Here is a 14,899-nt window from a genome sequence, read left to right on the forward strand (position 1 = left end):
GGAGCCTGTTTCTTCCTCTCCCACTCCCCTTCCTTGTGTTCCCTCTCTCACTGGCTGTGTGTCTCTCTGTCAAATAAATAAATAAATAAATAAATAAATAAATAAATATCTTTAAAAAAATCATCAATAACCTTCAAATTACTAAATCTAGTAGACATTTTTCTGTCCTCATCTGATTTCTCATTTGACCATTCTGTTCATTTTCCTTGGCTTCTATACCTCCATTCTCCTGATTTTCTTCCCATGTTTCTGGATACTCCTATTTTTCCTTTTGAGGCTCATCTTAGAAGCTGTTGTACCTTCATCATTTAAAGTCTAGGAGTTCCTCAAGGATTGGTCCTTGGTCATCTATGTTCTTATACTATACTGCCTCCCAGGCAATCTCATCCGAACTCTTTGCATTAATTACCAATCACGTACAGATGAACTCTACACAGCCCTCTCCCCTCACCTCCAATGGAAATAATCTAAAATATCAAGTATTAATTGATTAAAAGCTAATTTGCAAAGTAGCCAATTTGCCAAATTATTTAGGGTTTAATTTTTTTTGAACTTTTACACATTTTTTTTCACCTCGCATAGTTACTTTTGTGGTTACTATTAGGAATGCGTAAGATCTACTCTCTTGGCAAATTTCAATTATACAATATGGTACTGTCAACTACAGTTACCATGCTATATATTAGATCTTAAGGATTTAGTTTTGCTATATCCCTGGCTCTGAAGAAAAATGGTTATAATTTGTTCTAACATAACTCAAGACATTTGTTTGAGAGTTTCAAGTAGATTATCAAACAACTGATTATTTAGTACATTGATTTTCAATGAATTGAAATGCATGATTGAAAGCCAGATCCACCTGCCTCTTCCATATCTCCTCTTTTAGACATCTAAGGCATCGTAAATCCATCATGTCCAAAGTTGAAGTTACAATTTTTCCTTTCAAACCTGGTCCCTACTGCCATCCATATAGGTAAACAAGCCAGAAATTTTTAGTACTCATTACTCCATCATCACCATTACCATCATTATTAGAAGCTTTTCAAGCCTGGACAAGAGTCTCCTCGCTGATCTGCTTTTGCTCACTCTGGCTCTCTCCAATCTATGTCCACCCTGAAAGACCTTTTCAAAACACTATCTAGGGGCGCCTGGGTGGCACAGCGGTTAAGCGGCTGCCTTCGGCTCAGGGCGTGATCCTGGCGTTACGGGATCGAGCCCCACATCAGGCTCCTCTGTTATGAGCCTGCTTCTTCCTCTCCCACTCCCCCTGCTTGTGTTCCCCCTCTCGCTGGCTGTCTCTATCTCTGTCAGATAAATAAATAAAATCTTTAAAAAAAAAAAACACTATCTAATAACAGTATACACTTGTTAAAAGCAGACAACAGGTCCAATATGGAGTTCCTTGTGCTAAGACCCACATAACCAAGCCAAGACTTAACTTAATTACAGTTTCTATTCTGCCAGAAATGGAATCTTAAATCAGTCAATCAGCACTAGTTAGTCATCTGCCTGAGAGACCCCTACTGTCCTCTAAAGGAAAGTGATCTTACAATAACCAACCCACTTTTTTTTGTCTTGTATAACTTCCTTCTTCCTGTTCCCTCATGCCTGTATGTCTTTTATTTTGTACAACTCCTTGGAGCTCCTCACTAACTGCTGAATTAGATGTTGCCTGATTCATGAATCATTGTATAAAGCCAAAAAGATCTTTAAAAGTTACTCAGTTATTTTCTAACACACCAAATTATTCTGCAGCTTAAACTACTGCCATGATTTTCCATTACTTTTTTAGGATAAAAACAAAGATGTTTAATATAAGCTTACTGACTCAGTGATTTGGCACTGCCCCACATACCCACCCTCACTTCTTACCATATTCTTCTTTGCTCCTTGCACTATAGCCACCCAGATCTTTTTCCCCTCCTCACATGTATCACATTCCTTCTTGTCATGGTACCTTAATACCTGTTGTTTCTTCTGCTGAAATTCTCTATTCTCAACTTCCTACTAGCCTAGCTAACTTATTCCCAATTCACATGGATATTTATTTGTCCAGGGAAGATCTCTCTGAGCTACCTAAGTTACTTCTCAAAAATACGCTCTCACAGCCTCAAGTATCTTTCTTTCATAGCACAGATATAATTTGCTATTTATTTGTATATTTCATTGATCAGCATTGGTTTTGCCCACCAGATTGTATGCATCGTGAGGATGAAGGGCATCTACTTTTGTTTGTTTGTTTCCCTCACCACTTTATCTCCAGGGCCTACTGCAATACCTGGTATCTGACAGGTGTCTTTGAGTACATCATAATATGCTGTGACATGAAATGGGAAGTGTGCATGAAGCACTCTGTCGCATTCCAAAGCACTATGGCTGTTTTGAGAAAAAGCACAGTGATTCTTTGAGTTGTGAACTTAACTTTTTTTCATGGAACATGATTTTTACTTGAAAGAACGAATGACAGACAAATTATGGTTATTTAGACTTAGGTATTTGGCAGGCATTTTCTTACAAATGAACAAAGTCAGCTATCACTTGGAGAAAAAAACTGAAAATATTTGTTGCCAGTGATAACATTTGAGCTTTCAAGTAAAAATCAGAATTTGGGAAAACATGTATACACCACCATGATTTTGACAGCTTTCCAATAAGTAAAAACTTTCATGAGAATATTATGACAATATCACTGAATGTCATTTTAAAAATATATTGCATAATAAATATGTCAACACTTGGAAGATCTGCATAACTGAGTCAACCAGTATCTTCCATTTGATGTTACAAGATTATATAAGGGTAAAAGAACCATTCAAAGTGCAGTGTAGCCCAATGGATTTTAACATAACAGACGACAAAAGATGACAAATTCTGCATTGCAACTAAACTTTAAGAAACTACCACTAGCCAAGTGTTGAGATAGTATCAGAGAAGAATATCTGCAATAATCTGAAAGGGCTATTAAAATACTCTTCCTTTTTCCTACTTCTTTATCTGTGAGGCAGATTTTCTTAATATACTTCATGAAAAACAATACTCTGCAACTATTGAATATAAAAAGCACATGAGAATACAGCTATCTTCTATTAATCAGACATTGAAGAGATTTGCAAGAATGTATATAATGGCAAAGAGTTTGAGAACCACTGCTCTAACATATGGAAAGATAAGTAACAGTCTAAATTTGCCCTGTAGGAGCCATGACAAATACAGAAGAGATACAGGTAGAATTCTTGGACCAGGTCTAGCTTCAAAGCCAACCCTCTGAATTACTCTGTTCATGCTAGATAGAAGAATTGAATAGGCAAAATATGAACCTAATACACAGAATATCAAGAGTAAGGTGGTTTTTCAGTTTGATGAACTGAAAAAGAGGAAATAAATGAAAGTTTGTGAAAAGAGATATCAGTAAGAGTTTATAAGAAATACTAGTCTAGTAAGATTATATAGCATAATGTCTTTTGAAATGCCACATTACTTGGTTAGTTATTCTGAAAACTTACCCTGTTCCACAATTTTACAAACTAGAGATAAGAAAAAAATCTTATAAAATTATTAGATAATTTAAAAAATATACTTACATTTGGGCTCATCTGTTGTAACAGCCAAAATAAAATCATATGGAGTCATGAATAACTGCCCTTCACATTCTATAGAAGCAAACAAACGAAATCTCCTTTCCCGAGATGTAGCATAGAGGTCTAAGTCTTCAATGTCTGTTCTGTTGATAGCAACCTAAAGTAAAGAAAGCAAATAAATTTGGACTGTGTGAAATAACATCTTCTATTAGAAGTTAAATGCTTTTCATTATGCTGAAAGTGGATTAACAGAGTAAATGACCAAGTGTGAAAATATTGTCTTCTGGAGAACTTAATCACTTTATAAATAAATTGCCATATGAATAAAATGAATTAATGTTTGAAAGATCCTACAATAAATATCATTAAGGGCCTGAAAATTCTAAGCTGGCACTTTGAAGGATCTGTGATTATTTCTGAAGTTTCAGTTTCAGAAAACATGAAATTTCTGAGCTAATAGTTTCTTTAGAAGGAATCCTAACTCCTGCTGAATGCCTACTATGTGCTCTCTATATAGCCTTATTGATCTAATTAGAAGTCTGTTCAGTATAATCTATTGATCATTTTTAAAGATTTTATTTATTTAATTGACAGAGAGAGAAAGACCATGCACAAACAGGGGGAACAGCAGGCAGTTGGAGAGGGAGAAGCAGGTTCCCCGCTGAGCAGGGAGCCTGACCTGGGACTCGATCCCAGGACACTGAGATCATGACCTGGGCTGAAGGCAGACGCTTAACCGACTGAGCCACCCAGCCGCCCCTAGTCTATTGATTTTCTAAAAGAAGAAAGTGAAACCCTGATATGCTATCCGGGGCTACCACTAAGGAAACCACTTAGTGGCAGTGCTTAGATTAAGAACTGAAGTTGCTAACTCTAGATCACTATAATACAGTTACTACCAATGGTTGTTCTGAATTCTACCTAAGGTTAAGATTAACAGAATGGTAGAAGGAGTGTGTATAAATGATGGGGGGAAAGGAAGTCTCTTTGGTTTTCCTTAATTTCAAGACCTTTCCTTGTGGATAATTTTTCACTGTTATTTCTATTCTCTCTGAACTACAGCAAATTTACTTTTTAATAGAAGGACTTTTTTTTTTATTACAGAAGTAATGAATAGTATATAATTCAGAAGACAGAATTTTTAAAATTTATAGATATATTTTTTTCTTTTTTGGCAAAAATGGGATTACATTACACTGTTCAGTAATCTGATATTTTTCACTTATTAATATATCAGGGCTATTTTCTCATGTCACTAAATACTCCAAATACTCTAGTAGACCATTTTTTAGTAACTGTATAATATTTCATAGTAAATGTTTGTACCATAGCACAATTAATGAATTGCACACGGTTGAATATTTAGGTGATTCATAGTATCTCACTATTATAAAACAATGTTAAAATGGCCAGCATAGAATATATTTCCATAGATGTACAAAGAGTTTCTTGAAGTAAATTCCTAGGAGTGGATTTGATTAGTCAAACAAAACCTTTTCATATATATTTTCACTCCGCCTCTTGGGAGTTAATAGCAATTTACATGATTATCAACAATACAAAAATTATATTTTATACATTTCATAAAAATTATTTTATATTAGAAAAAATTATTATTTAGGATGGCAAGCTTATTCTCTTTATTGTCTCTTCCATGTTTATGAAGGCATAATGCAGATTACGTACAAACTATTAAAATTATTTAAATAGCTAATATCTAAGAAGTCATATCAAAATAATCTGTAAGAACTTTCAACAAGGAGACTACATTTTGTATTTCTAAGTTATACTTTATATTAAATGAACAGCTAGGCAAATGACTAATCTTTTCCCACTATTCTGAAGACTAAGACTTTTGAAAACATTACAGAAGCAATCAAATAAAAACTGAGACTGGGACCCTGCATCAGGCTTCCTGCTCAGGGAAAAGTCTACTTCTCCTCTCCCTCTGCTGCTTCCCCTGCTTGTGCTCTCTCTCTTTCTCTCAGATAAATAAAATCTTTTAAAAAAATCAGGTTTCAGGCAGAAAAAAAATATGAATTTTAATGTCAGGAAAAAGATATGAGCATTCTAGGTTTACACAGCAAATTTGAAAAGATGGTAATAACCTTCCCAGAGCAGACGATTTACATTCATGGAAAAGGGTAAGTAAACTGATAAGATTTCTGAATGCCAGACTAAAGCACTGGAATTTAATCTGATAGAAAACATGGCTTTAGGGGATTCTTACGTAGAGCAATGACACAAAGAAAATGATGCTTTAGAAAGATAAAGCAGCTCCATACCAGAGGCAAGCTAGTTCAGCAGTATGTTAATAACAATTACTCAGGTAATCCATAGGTACTGGGAAATTGTTTTGGCTCTGTCATGGGCGAGAAGTGAGACACTGAGCAACTTAATGTCAATAATGGGCAATAATCTCCCTGAATAGTCCTCAGGGATCAGTCTTAACATCTTAGGTCACTTTCTATATATACATTCCGGGGGGTTCTTCTTCCTCCTAGGACAGGGAAATCAATCTTTTCTGTGACCACAGTTTACTCTCCTGTTTTATTCTTACTAGGCCATTTCCTTGACCTAATTGACCCCAATCAACCAAGACTCATTTCCAGTGAATTCCCTGAAGGACCACTCTGTGTGGAGCTCTCATGGTTTCTGCACCATAATCTGAAGCCATGCCTTAATTGGCCCAAATCAACCAAGACTCATTTCCAGTGAATTCCCTGAAGGACCACTCTGTGTGGAGCTCTCATGGTTTCTGCACCATAATCTGAGGCTATGCCTTAGTCTAATATCCTGAACCACAGTTTTTGCCTCTACCATCTTAATTTGTTATGATCTCATATGAACTTGATCTGTGATTTCTGCCCCTACCTGCTGCTGCCATTACTGCTTATGATGTACCTGTGTTTTCTCAGGAAACTTTCTTTCCGAAGTGTCTGTCATTGGTCCCAGCACGCCAAACCTGCTTGACCACTGCAGCTGGGAATTTGATCCAGGAGCTAATGCTGACAACTCTTCCTTCTCCTTAACTTCTACTAACAATCAGTCAACAAAACCTGTTGTTCTCCCTCTAATTTCTCACATCCGCCACAGCCACCACTTTTGTGTAAGTACACACTACTTCCCTAAAATTTTACAGTAATGGCCTGTGATTTTTGTGTCTAATCCATTCTATACTGACAGAAAACAGGCAGAACTATAGAACAGTTTGAATTCTTTAGCCACCTGAGTAACAGTTTCAGAAAAAAATCTGACCAAGTAGAGTTAAGTTTTCATTAAAACTCCACTGTATGACAGAAATTGAAAATGACACAAAGAAAAGGAAAAATACTCCATGCTCATGAATTGGAAGAACAAGTGTTGTTAAAATGACTATACTACCCAAAGTAATCTACACATTTAATGCAATCCCTATCAAAATACCATCAGCATTTTTCACAGAGCTAGAACAATCCTAAAATTTGCAGGGAATCACGAAAGACCCCGAATAGCCAAAGCAATCTTGAAAAAGAAAAGTAAAGCTGGAGGCATCACAATTCAGGATTTCAAGTAATATTACAAAGCTGTAGCGATCAAGACAGTATGGTACTGGCACAAAAACAGACACACTGATCAATGGAACAGAATAGAAAATTCAAAAATGGACCCATAACTATATGATCAACTAATCTTTGACAACCAGGAAAGAACATCCAATGGGAAAAGGACAGTCTCTTTAACAAATGGTGCTGGGAAAACAGACAGCAACATACAGAAGAATGAAACTGGACCACTTTCTTACACCATATGCAAAAATTAATTCAAAATGGATGAAAGACTTAAGTGTGAGACAGGAAAACATCAAAATACTAGAAGAGAACATGTGCAGTAACTTCTTTGACATCAGCCGTAGCAACTTCTTACTAGATTGGGAGGCAAGAGAAACAAAAGCAAAAATGAACTACTGGGACTTCATCAAAATAAAAACCTTCTGCACAGTGAAGGAAACAATCAACAGAATTAAAAGGCAATCATCAGAATGGAAGAAGAGATTTGCAAATGACTAATCCTGATAAAGGGTTAGTATCCAAAATCTATAAAGAACTTATCAAACTCAACACCCAAAAATCAAATAACCCAATCAAGAAATGGGCAGAAGACATGAATAGACATTTTTCCAAAGAAGACATCCAGATGGCTAGCAGACACATGAAAAGATGCTCAACATCACCATCATCAGGGAAATACCAATCAAAACTACAATATCATCTCACATCTGTCCAAATGGCTGAAATTAACAACACAGAAAACAACAAATGTTGGCAAGGATGCGGAGAAAGGGGAACCCACTTACACTGTCGGTGGGAATGCAAACTGGTGAAGGCACTCTGGAAAACAGGATAGAGGTTCCCCAAAAAGTTAAAGATAGAACTATCCTATGATCCAGAAATTGTACTAACAGGTATTTACCCAAAGGATACAAAAACACTGATTCAAAGGGATACATGCACCCCGATACTTAATAGCACCATTATCAACAATAGCCACATTATGGAAAGAGCCCAAATGTCTATTGATTGATGAATGCATAAAGGAATTGTGGTGTGTGTGCATATGTGTGTGTGTGTGTGTGTGTGTGTGTGTGTGTGTAATGGAATATTAATCAGCCGTCAAAAAGAAATGAAATCTTGCCATTTGCAACAACATAGATGGAATTAGAGTGTATTATGCTAAGTAAAATAAGTCAGTCAGAGTGAAATATCGTATGATTTCATACATATGTGGAATTTAAGAAACGAAACAGATGAATGTAGCGGGGAGAAAGAGAGGCAAATCATAAAACAGACTCTTAACTATAGAGAACAAGCTGGAGGGGAGGTGGGCAGGGGATGGGTTAAACAGGTGATGGGGATTAAGGAAGGCTCTTGTGATGAGCACTGGGTGTTATATGTAAGTGATGAATCACTAAATACTACTCCTGAAACTAATATTGCATTATATGTTAACTGGAATTTAAATAAAAACTTGAAGCAACAACAACAAAACTCCACTTAATGAATTCTACCCCTTGTTACCTTAGCAATATTACCCATCATTTTTGATAATGGCATTAGGTGGTGCTTACAGGTCTATTTAGCAACACCTTAAAAGAAGGATTGGGACAGAGTTTGAGAATGATTTGTGCCCCAGACAAAAAAAATATATCCTAAAAGGGAAGAATATGATTTATGTATAAAAGAGATAACCAGAGTCTGGGTGCTTAAAAGGGATTCCTGATACTGCAGACTTGTTGCTTCCTTCACTGCCTCTTCTCAATTTAGTGAGATAAATCATATAGTGCAATTACATACATTGGCACAACTCAAATGCAACATAAACTGGTAAAAAGTAAAAACCAATTTTCCCATATTGATCCAGTATACTAGCCCAATCCTAAAACAGTCTAGCTATCATCAGCTGGGAGGAATGGGTTCATCTGGGCTGGAGACTGGGATAAGATGAAGAGCAGAACAGGAAATCAATACTTTGGTTGGCTTTATATTCTCTATTCTCTTCCACTGACTCATTTGTCTCTTCCTACTCAGATGCCATACTGTTTTAATTACTATAGCTTGTGGTTATGTTTTGGTATTCGGTAAAGCAAGATTTCATCTTATTATCAATCTTTTAAAAATATTCATAGTGATTGATATTCAAGTTTTTCCTCTAAGTGAACTTTGAAATCAATGTGTCAAATTCTATTTAAATAATCCTACTAGCATTTTGTTGGGGATGACATTCAATTTTGGTGTAATTTAGGAGACTTGATTTTTCCCATCTGGGAACATGGACATCTATTTATTGAGGTCTTCAACTATGTCTTTCAGTAAAGTTTTGCAGTTTTCTTCATGTAAGTTTTAAGTATTTTTGGTAGATTTTTGGTACATTTTATAGTTTCTGTGTAATTGTGAATTGTGAATGGAACTTTTTATTCCTGTTACATTTTCAACTGGTTATTTCTGATGAATGGGAATGCTAATGATTTTGGTATATTTGTACCCAATTACCTTTTTAAATTCCTTCATTCATTTTAATAACTTTTTTCCTTTGATTTTCTAAGTAACTAATCATACATTCTTTCATAATAAATGACAGTTGTAGCTTTTCCTGTTTAATATTTATACTTCATTTTCATTGCCTTAATTATGAGAGGTCTACATCTCTAAATATGATGTTGAACAGTTATCAGTAATAGTAAGCATAATTATCTTGTTCCATGTTTTGACGAGAATGCTTCTAATGAATTGCCATTAAATGCAATGTCTGCTGTTGGTTTAATCATTATCTTCTACCTTAAATCAGGAATGGGTACTGTTTTCCTTTGTTCACTGGAAATAAATGTGTTTAGAGTTAGACTGGTCTTCAGAGACCTTAGAGATCATCTGGTCCTCTTGTTTCTTTACCTTTTTTTACCAAAATATAAGCATAAATATGAGTCCCCAAACAAAAATTTACCAAAATATAAGCATAAATATGAGTCCCCAAACAAAAATTTAAGATGTGTTGGGCAAGTACAAGCATAAATAGAAATCCTCAAACAAAAACTCAAAAGGTATTGGACAAAACTCAATGATTTATATTATCTTTTAACAACTTTTAGTTTCCAAGATGAATATTTATAATCAACTAATGAGCTAATATAAATTCATTCACTCGTCCAACAAATACTTGGTGTGTGTCTACTATATACAAATGAACTAATTATAAAATAATCAATTGGAAGATTACTTACTTTATCTAAAGCTGTTTTTAGAGACACATATGAGTAAGCTTGGTTTGCTCATGTTCTACCTATATATGCCCAGTCACTCTCAAACCTTCCAATTGTCCATATATTTCTTTCTCTGTGGAAAACAGACTATTTTCTTTTTTTTTTTAAGATTTTATTTATTTATTAGAGAGAAAGAGAGAGGGAGAGAGAGAGAGAGAATGAGTGGGGAAGGGGCAGAGGGAGAGGGAGAAGCAGACTCCATGCTGAACAGGGAGCCTGAGGTGGGGCTTGATCCCAGGAACCTGGGATTGTGACCTGAGTTCAAAGCAAATGTGTAACCAACTAAGCCACCCAGGCTTCCCAAAACAGACTATTTTCTTAATGAAAGATCTAAGAGCACAGATGAAGAATTCAGGTTGTTTGTTTGTTTGTTTACTGTGGTACAGTTCTAACCACATTAAACTTTACAGTGTTTAGGAGGCTAATAAGGAGCAGTGGTCCATGAAGTTCAGCTAAGGATACCTGACTTGCTCCACTAGAATCCCTGAGGAAAGGGACAGCTTCAGACTAGTAGATTCCCAAAATATTAGAAGGAACTCTCAGGCCTTTAAAGGATTCAGCTTTGCTTTGAACTTCCCAAAGTTTAAAAAATCTAAACCTTCTGAAGTTCTAACATCACTATTATGAGCAATCAAAAACAAGAACCAATAAATAAAGGTGAAAAATGATATTTAAACCAGTTTACTAATCCTCTTGGCAGTCTTGCTTGCTTGCAAATGACAATGATCTTGTATCATGTTAATGTTCAGAGCATTTTTAAAAAACAAATACAGCCATTTCCCTGTAGCACACTAGTGTGAACCTATGGGTATAATCCTTATATTACAAGGAACAGGTGAAGTATACCAGTATTCACTGGCTGATCTAATTTAATACCTTTTTTGCTTACCGAAATCCAATATATCTTTCTAAAGTTAATGTCTAAAGTTTAAAATTAACCTAAACATTTTTCATTAATATGTACTGTTTCATTAAATAATACATTTTGCATCACAAATTCCCAATATAGAAAAACTCATCAATAAGTACAGTACACCTAAGGTGAATGGAAAAACTAACTCAAAAGCAAAAAAAACAGAATTATATATATTTTGTTGTTAAAACATTAATTATTAAAATGAAAATCTCCATTATCAATCCAATATTATGTACTTAAAAAATAAGCCTTTCAAAAGTGGCAATACAATATAACTAGACCATTTGTCAACCACAGGAAAATACTGACAGAAGTTAATATAAGTCATGGTCATTTAAGAAAAATTCTTAATTTCCATAGGCTGACTGTCAAACTAAAAAACACCTATTTAGGAAGCTGAGGAAATGACAGCTTTTAAATTGTTCAGGAATATTAAAGAGAAAACCCTCAAGTTTTCTTATAGTGGCTACAGAGACATAGCCTCTTGAAGAACTTAGCTGGTGGGCACTAGATGCATGGACGGAGCTGAAGACTGGTTAGGCTTCTAAGAAAGAATTTCTCCAAAGTAGACACAACACAAAGTTTCCACGTTCCATCTTTTCTGGAGATGCTTCTTTTAAATGGCTCATGGTAAGGTGAAATCTTTTCTCTGCCTGTACCCCTGCCTTTGAAAGTTATTTGTTATTGTTATTATCAGCAGGCCCCACTGAAGAAGCTCTTAAATGCAGGGAGTCTGAAACATAATTTTTGTTAGGCAAGAAGGAGCACACCAAGCCACGAAGTATAGCTTATTAATTATTGGTTTTAAAAAATTTGCTCTAATTAAAATTTCTTAGAGATTAATTATAATTAATATTTGTACCCTGAATTCCTGTTTTCCCTGATATTTAGAAGAACCAGTCTTCACTGTGAGGACTCTGATACTGAAATAACGTCCTTGACTTCCTCTTCCTACAAGCATCCGTTGAAGATCCTTAAGCATTATTGCGGTATTTGTTTCACTTCAGTCTCTGAAACCAATCCTGTCCCATTCTGGAAGTAATCAAAGACTTTCAGGCCAGAGATTTCGGTGCTGGTGTCTGTCCTGCTCTGGAACCAAGAACTGAGCTTCTGATTTGCTTCCTATTATCAGAACCGATCCCTTATTTCCCAGTCTCAGTACTTATGTTCCTACCTGCCAACCTGTGCCTGAGGCCTTTGCTTAAATCCTTCAGTAGTTCCCCTGGGATTACAGTGCTTGCTTATCCACTCATCCCAGTGCTAGGTGTTACGCTGCTATTTATCAGGTCTCCTCCATGCTTTATTTTAGAGTGTCTGCTATAGAGATCTGCTAATTATCAACATATTCAATGGTTGTCTATTGCTAGTACCTCAAGAAACCAACTAAGCTAATACTAACCAACATCTAGTCCTAACCTGTTGGTAGAAACAAGAATGAGTCTAATTTCACTCTGTGCCTGAGATGAGCTCTGGGAACTATAGTGGTCTCTGAGCTATGGTCACCACCAGTAATATTTTAGATCAATTCAGCTTTTCATTTCTCTGGAAGTGAGAAACTTTTGCAGCTATTTCCAAGAAGATGAATCTCTGCTCCATAGCAAATAGTCTCTGTGATTCTTCCACTCAGACTCTCAGAAAGGAGACCTGCCAGAAAGCTTCTAGAGCCATGCCCTCTTATTGTATAAGATACTGCTCCAAATCAATCCTGATTAATCACATCCTTGTAATAATGTATCTGAAACTTTGACAACAGCGAGAGTATTGAGAGTTCCCCGGGAGTCAACATTGTACTTTAAATAAATCCTAGTTATTTTCTTTATACATCCCTGATATGTCACTTGTACTTCTTTCGCCCATTCATATTGGGTTGCAGTTATCTGTTTACATATCTGTCTCTGCCATTTAACCAGGAATTCCTTGAGAGGAGTAGTAGTCATTATGTTTACAAGAACTTCACCAGTGATGAACGTAATGCCTGGCACATCTAAGAGGCTTGGTAAATGATTATTGTGTGAATAAACAAATGCTTGTGGATGAAAACAAAACTGGCAACGGGGTAATAAAGAACCAAAGGGATACTGAGTCTGGGTCAGGTGGTAGACAAAGACAAACAAAAGAGAAGCTTCTGATTCCAAACTAGGAATTTAGAGTGAGATAATAAAAGGTAATCTAAAGTTTTAGTGAGAAAGACATGGCGTAATTTGTGGGTATCTTTTTTAAAAGTTGTTCAAACACATCTTTAAAACTAATGTTGGGGGGGATGCCTGGGTGGCTCAGTTGGTTAAGCATCTGCCTTCGGCTCAGGTCATGATCCCAGGGTCCTAGGATCGAGCCCCATGTCGGGCTCCCTGGCGGGGAGCCTGCTTCTCCCTCTCCCGCTCCTTCTGCTTGTGTTCTCTCTCTCTGTCAAATAAATAAATAATGTTTAAAAACAAACAAACAAACTAATATTGGTAAATGCTTAAGTTTAGCTATTGCAATAAGAAGGCATATGAGATTTATTTTTCATTTTATTAGTTTAATACAGTAAAAATTCTGCTTAAATGAATCTCTTCTTAAGTTGGGATGCAGGCAAAAGTTAATTTGTTGCTTAAGATTTAAAATGTGGAGCACTCAATTCTCACCCCTCCCAAGTGATTGCAATATATAAAAACTACATATGTAGATTTTTTTCATAGTTAGATTTTAAAAGGGTTCTATGTACTTCAAATTTTAAAGTACAACTGACCCTTGAACAGCACAGGTTTTTACTGCACATGCCCACTTACATAATTTTTTTCAATAAATACAGTCCTGTAAATGTACAGTTTAATAAGTACAGTTCTGTAAATGTACATTCTCTTATGATATTCTTAACGTTTTCTTTTCTCTAGCTTACTTTTTGCAAGAACACAGAATACATATAACATACAAAATATGTATGCGTTAATGCACTACTTACGTTACTAGTAAGGCCTTCCAATTAACAGTAGGCTATTGGTAGTTTTTGGACGAGTCAAAAGTTATTAGGGGTTTTCAACTGGAGGGGTGGTGATGTCCCCAACTTCTTCATTCTTCAAGGGTCAATTATAATTACAATGTTACTAGCTACATATTACCTCACTTAGCTTCTTTCAGTTATATAGTACCAATTCTCTTCTACAATAAAGAATAATTTTTGCTTCTATAATATATTGCTTCAAAAAGGATTAATGAAATTCACAAATTTTTTGAAAGGAATAAGAACAAATGAACAGTACATTTAGTGAGAATTTTATCAGTATATGAATTAGGGAAGGCCAGACAGAGAAGAATATAGCTTTTCAAATTTGAATGAATAGTGGTAGTTATAACAAAGAAGTACTTTATTGTTGGAGAAAAAGACAAATACAAATATGATTTGGAGGATGCTCAAATTTGGTAGATTACCCTTTTTCCTACATGAAGGATTGCAGGAGGGTACAGCAGTAGAGGGAAGAGAAGCCAGAACAGAAAAAGTAGGGGAAATAGAGCATATGATTTATTTGGCACAATCCTGAACCAAGTATAAGACCCAGACTGTGATATCGGCCAGGAATACAGGTGATACACAGTGGTTCAAGCAGCAGGCAAATTGGCTTAAGACCATTATTC

General features: G+C 35.6%; 1 protein-coding gene across 5 annotated transcripts in view; it reads right to left on the reverse strand.

Moving 5' to 3' along the window:
- The window catches only part of MICU3 (mitochondrial calcium uptake family member 3), a 104,567-nt gene that overhangs the window by 55,726 nt on the left and 33,942 nt on the right, over nucleotides 1-14,899 (reverse strand). For all 5 annotated transcript variants that reach the window (XR_007191676.2, XM_044387550.3, XM_057303385.1 and 2 more), the window contains exon 2: nucleotides 3,582-3,735. Coding sequence is in view for 4 of the 5 variants with exons in the window: in XM_044387550.3 (XP_044243485.2) it covers nucleotides 3,582-3,735 (154 nt within the window). In the remaining variant the exon portion in view is untranslated. The remainder of the gene's footprint in view (nucleotides 1-3,581; nucleotides 3,736-14,899) is intronic.

This window comes from Ursus arctos, unplaced genomic scaffold (genome assembly GCF_023065955.2).
Source record: "Ursus arctos isolate Adak ecotype North America unplaced genomic scaffold, UrsArc2.0 scaffold_27, whole genome shotgun sequence".
In the NCBI taxonomy this organism is placed as follows: domain Eukaryota; kingdom Metazoa; phylum Chordata; class Mammalia; order Carnivora; family Ursidae; genus Ursus; species Ursus arctos.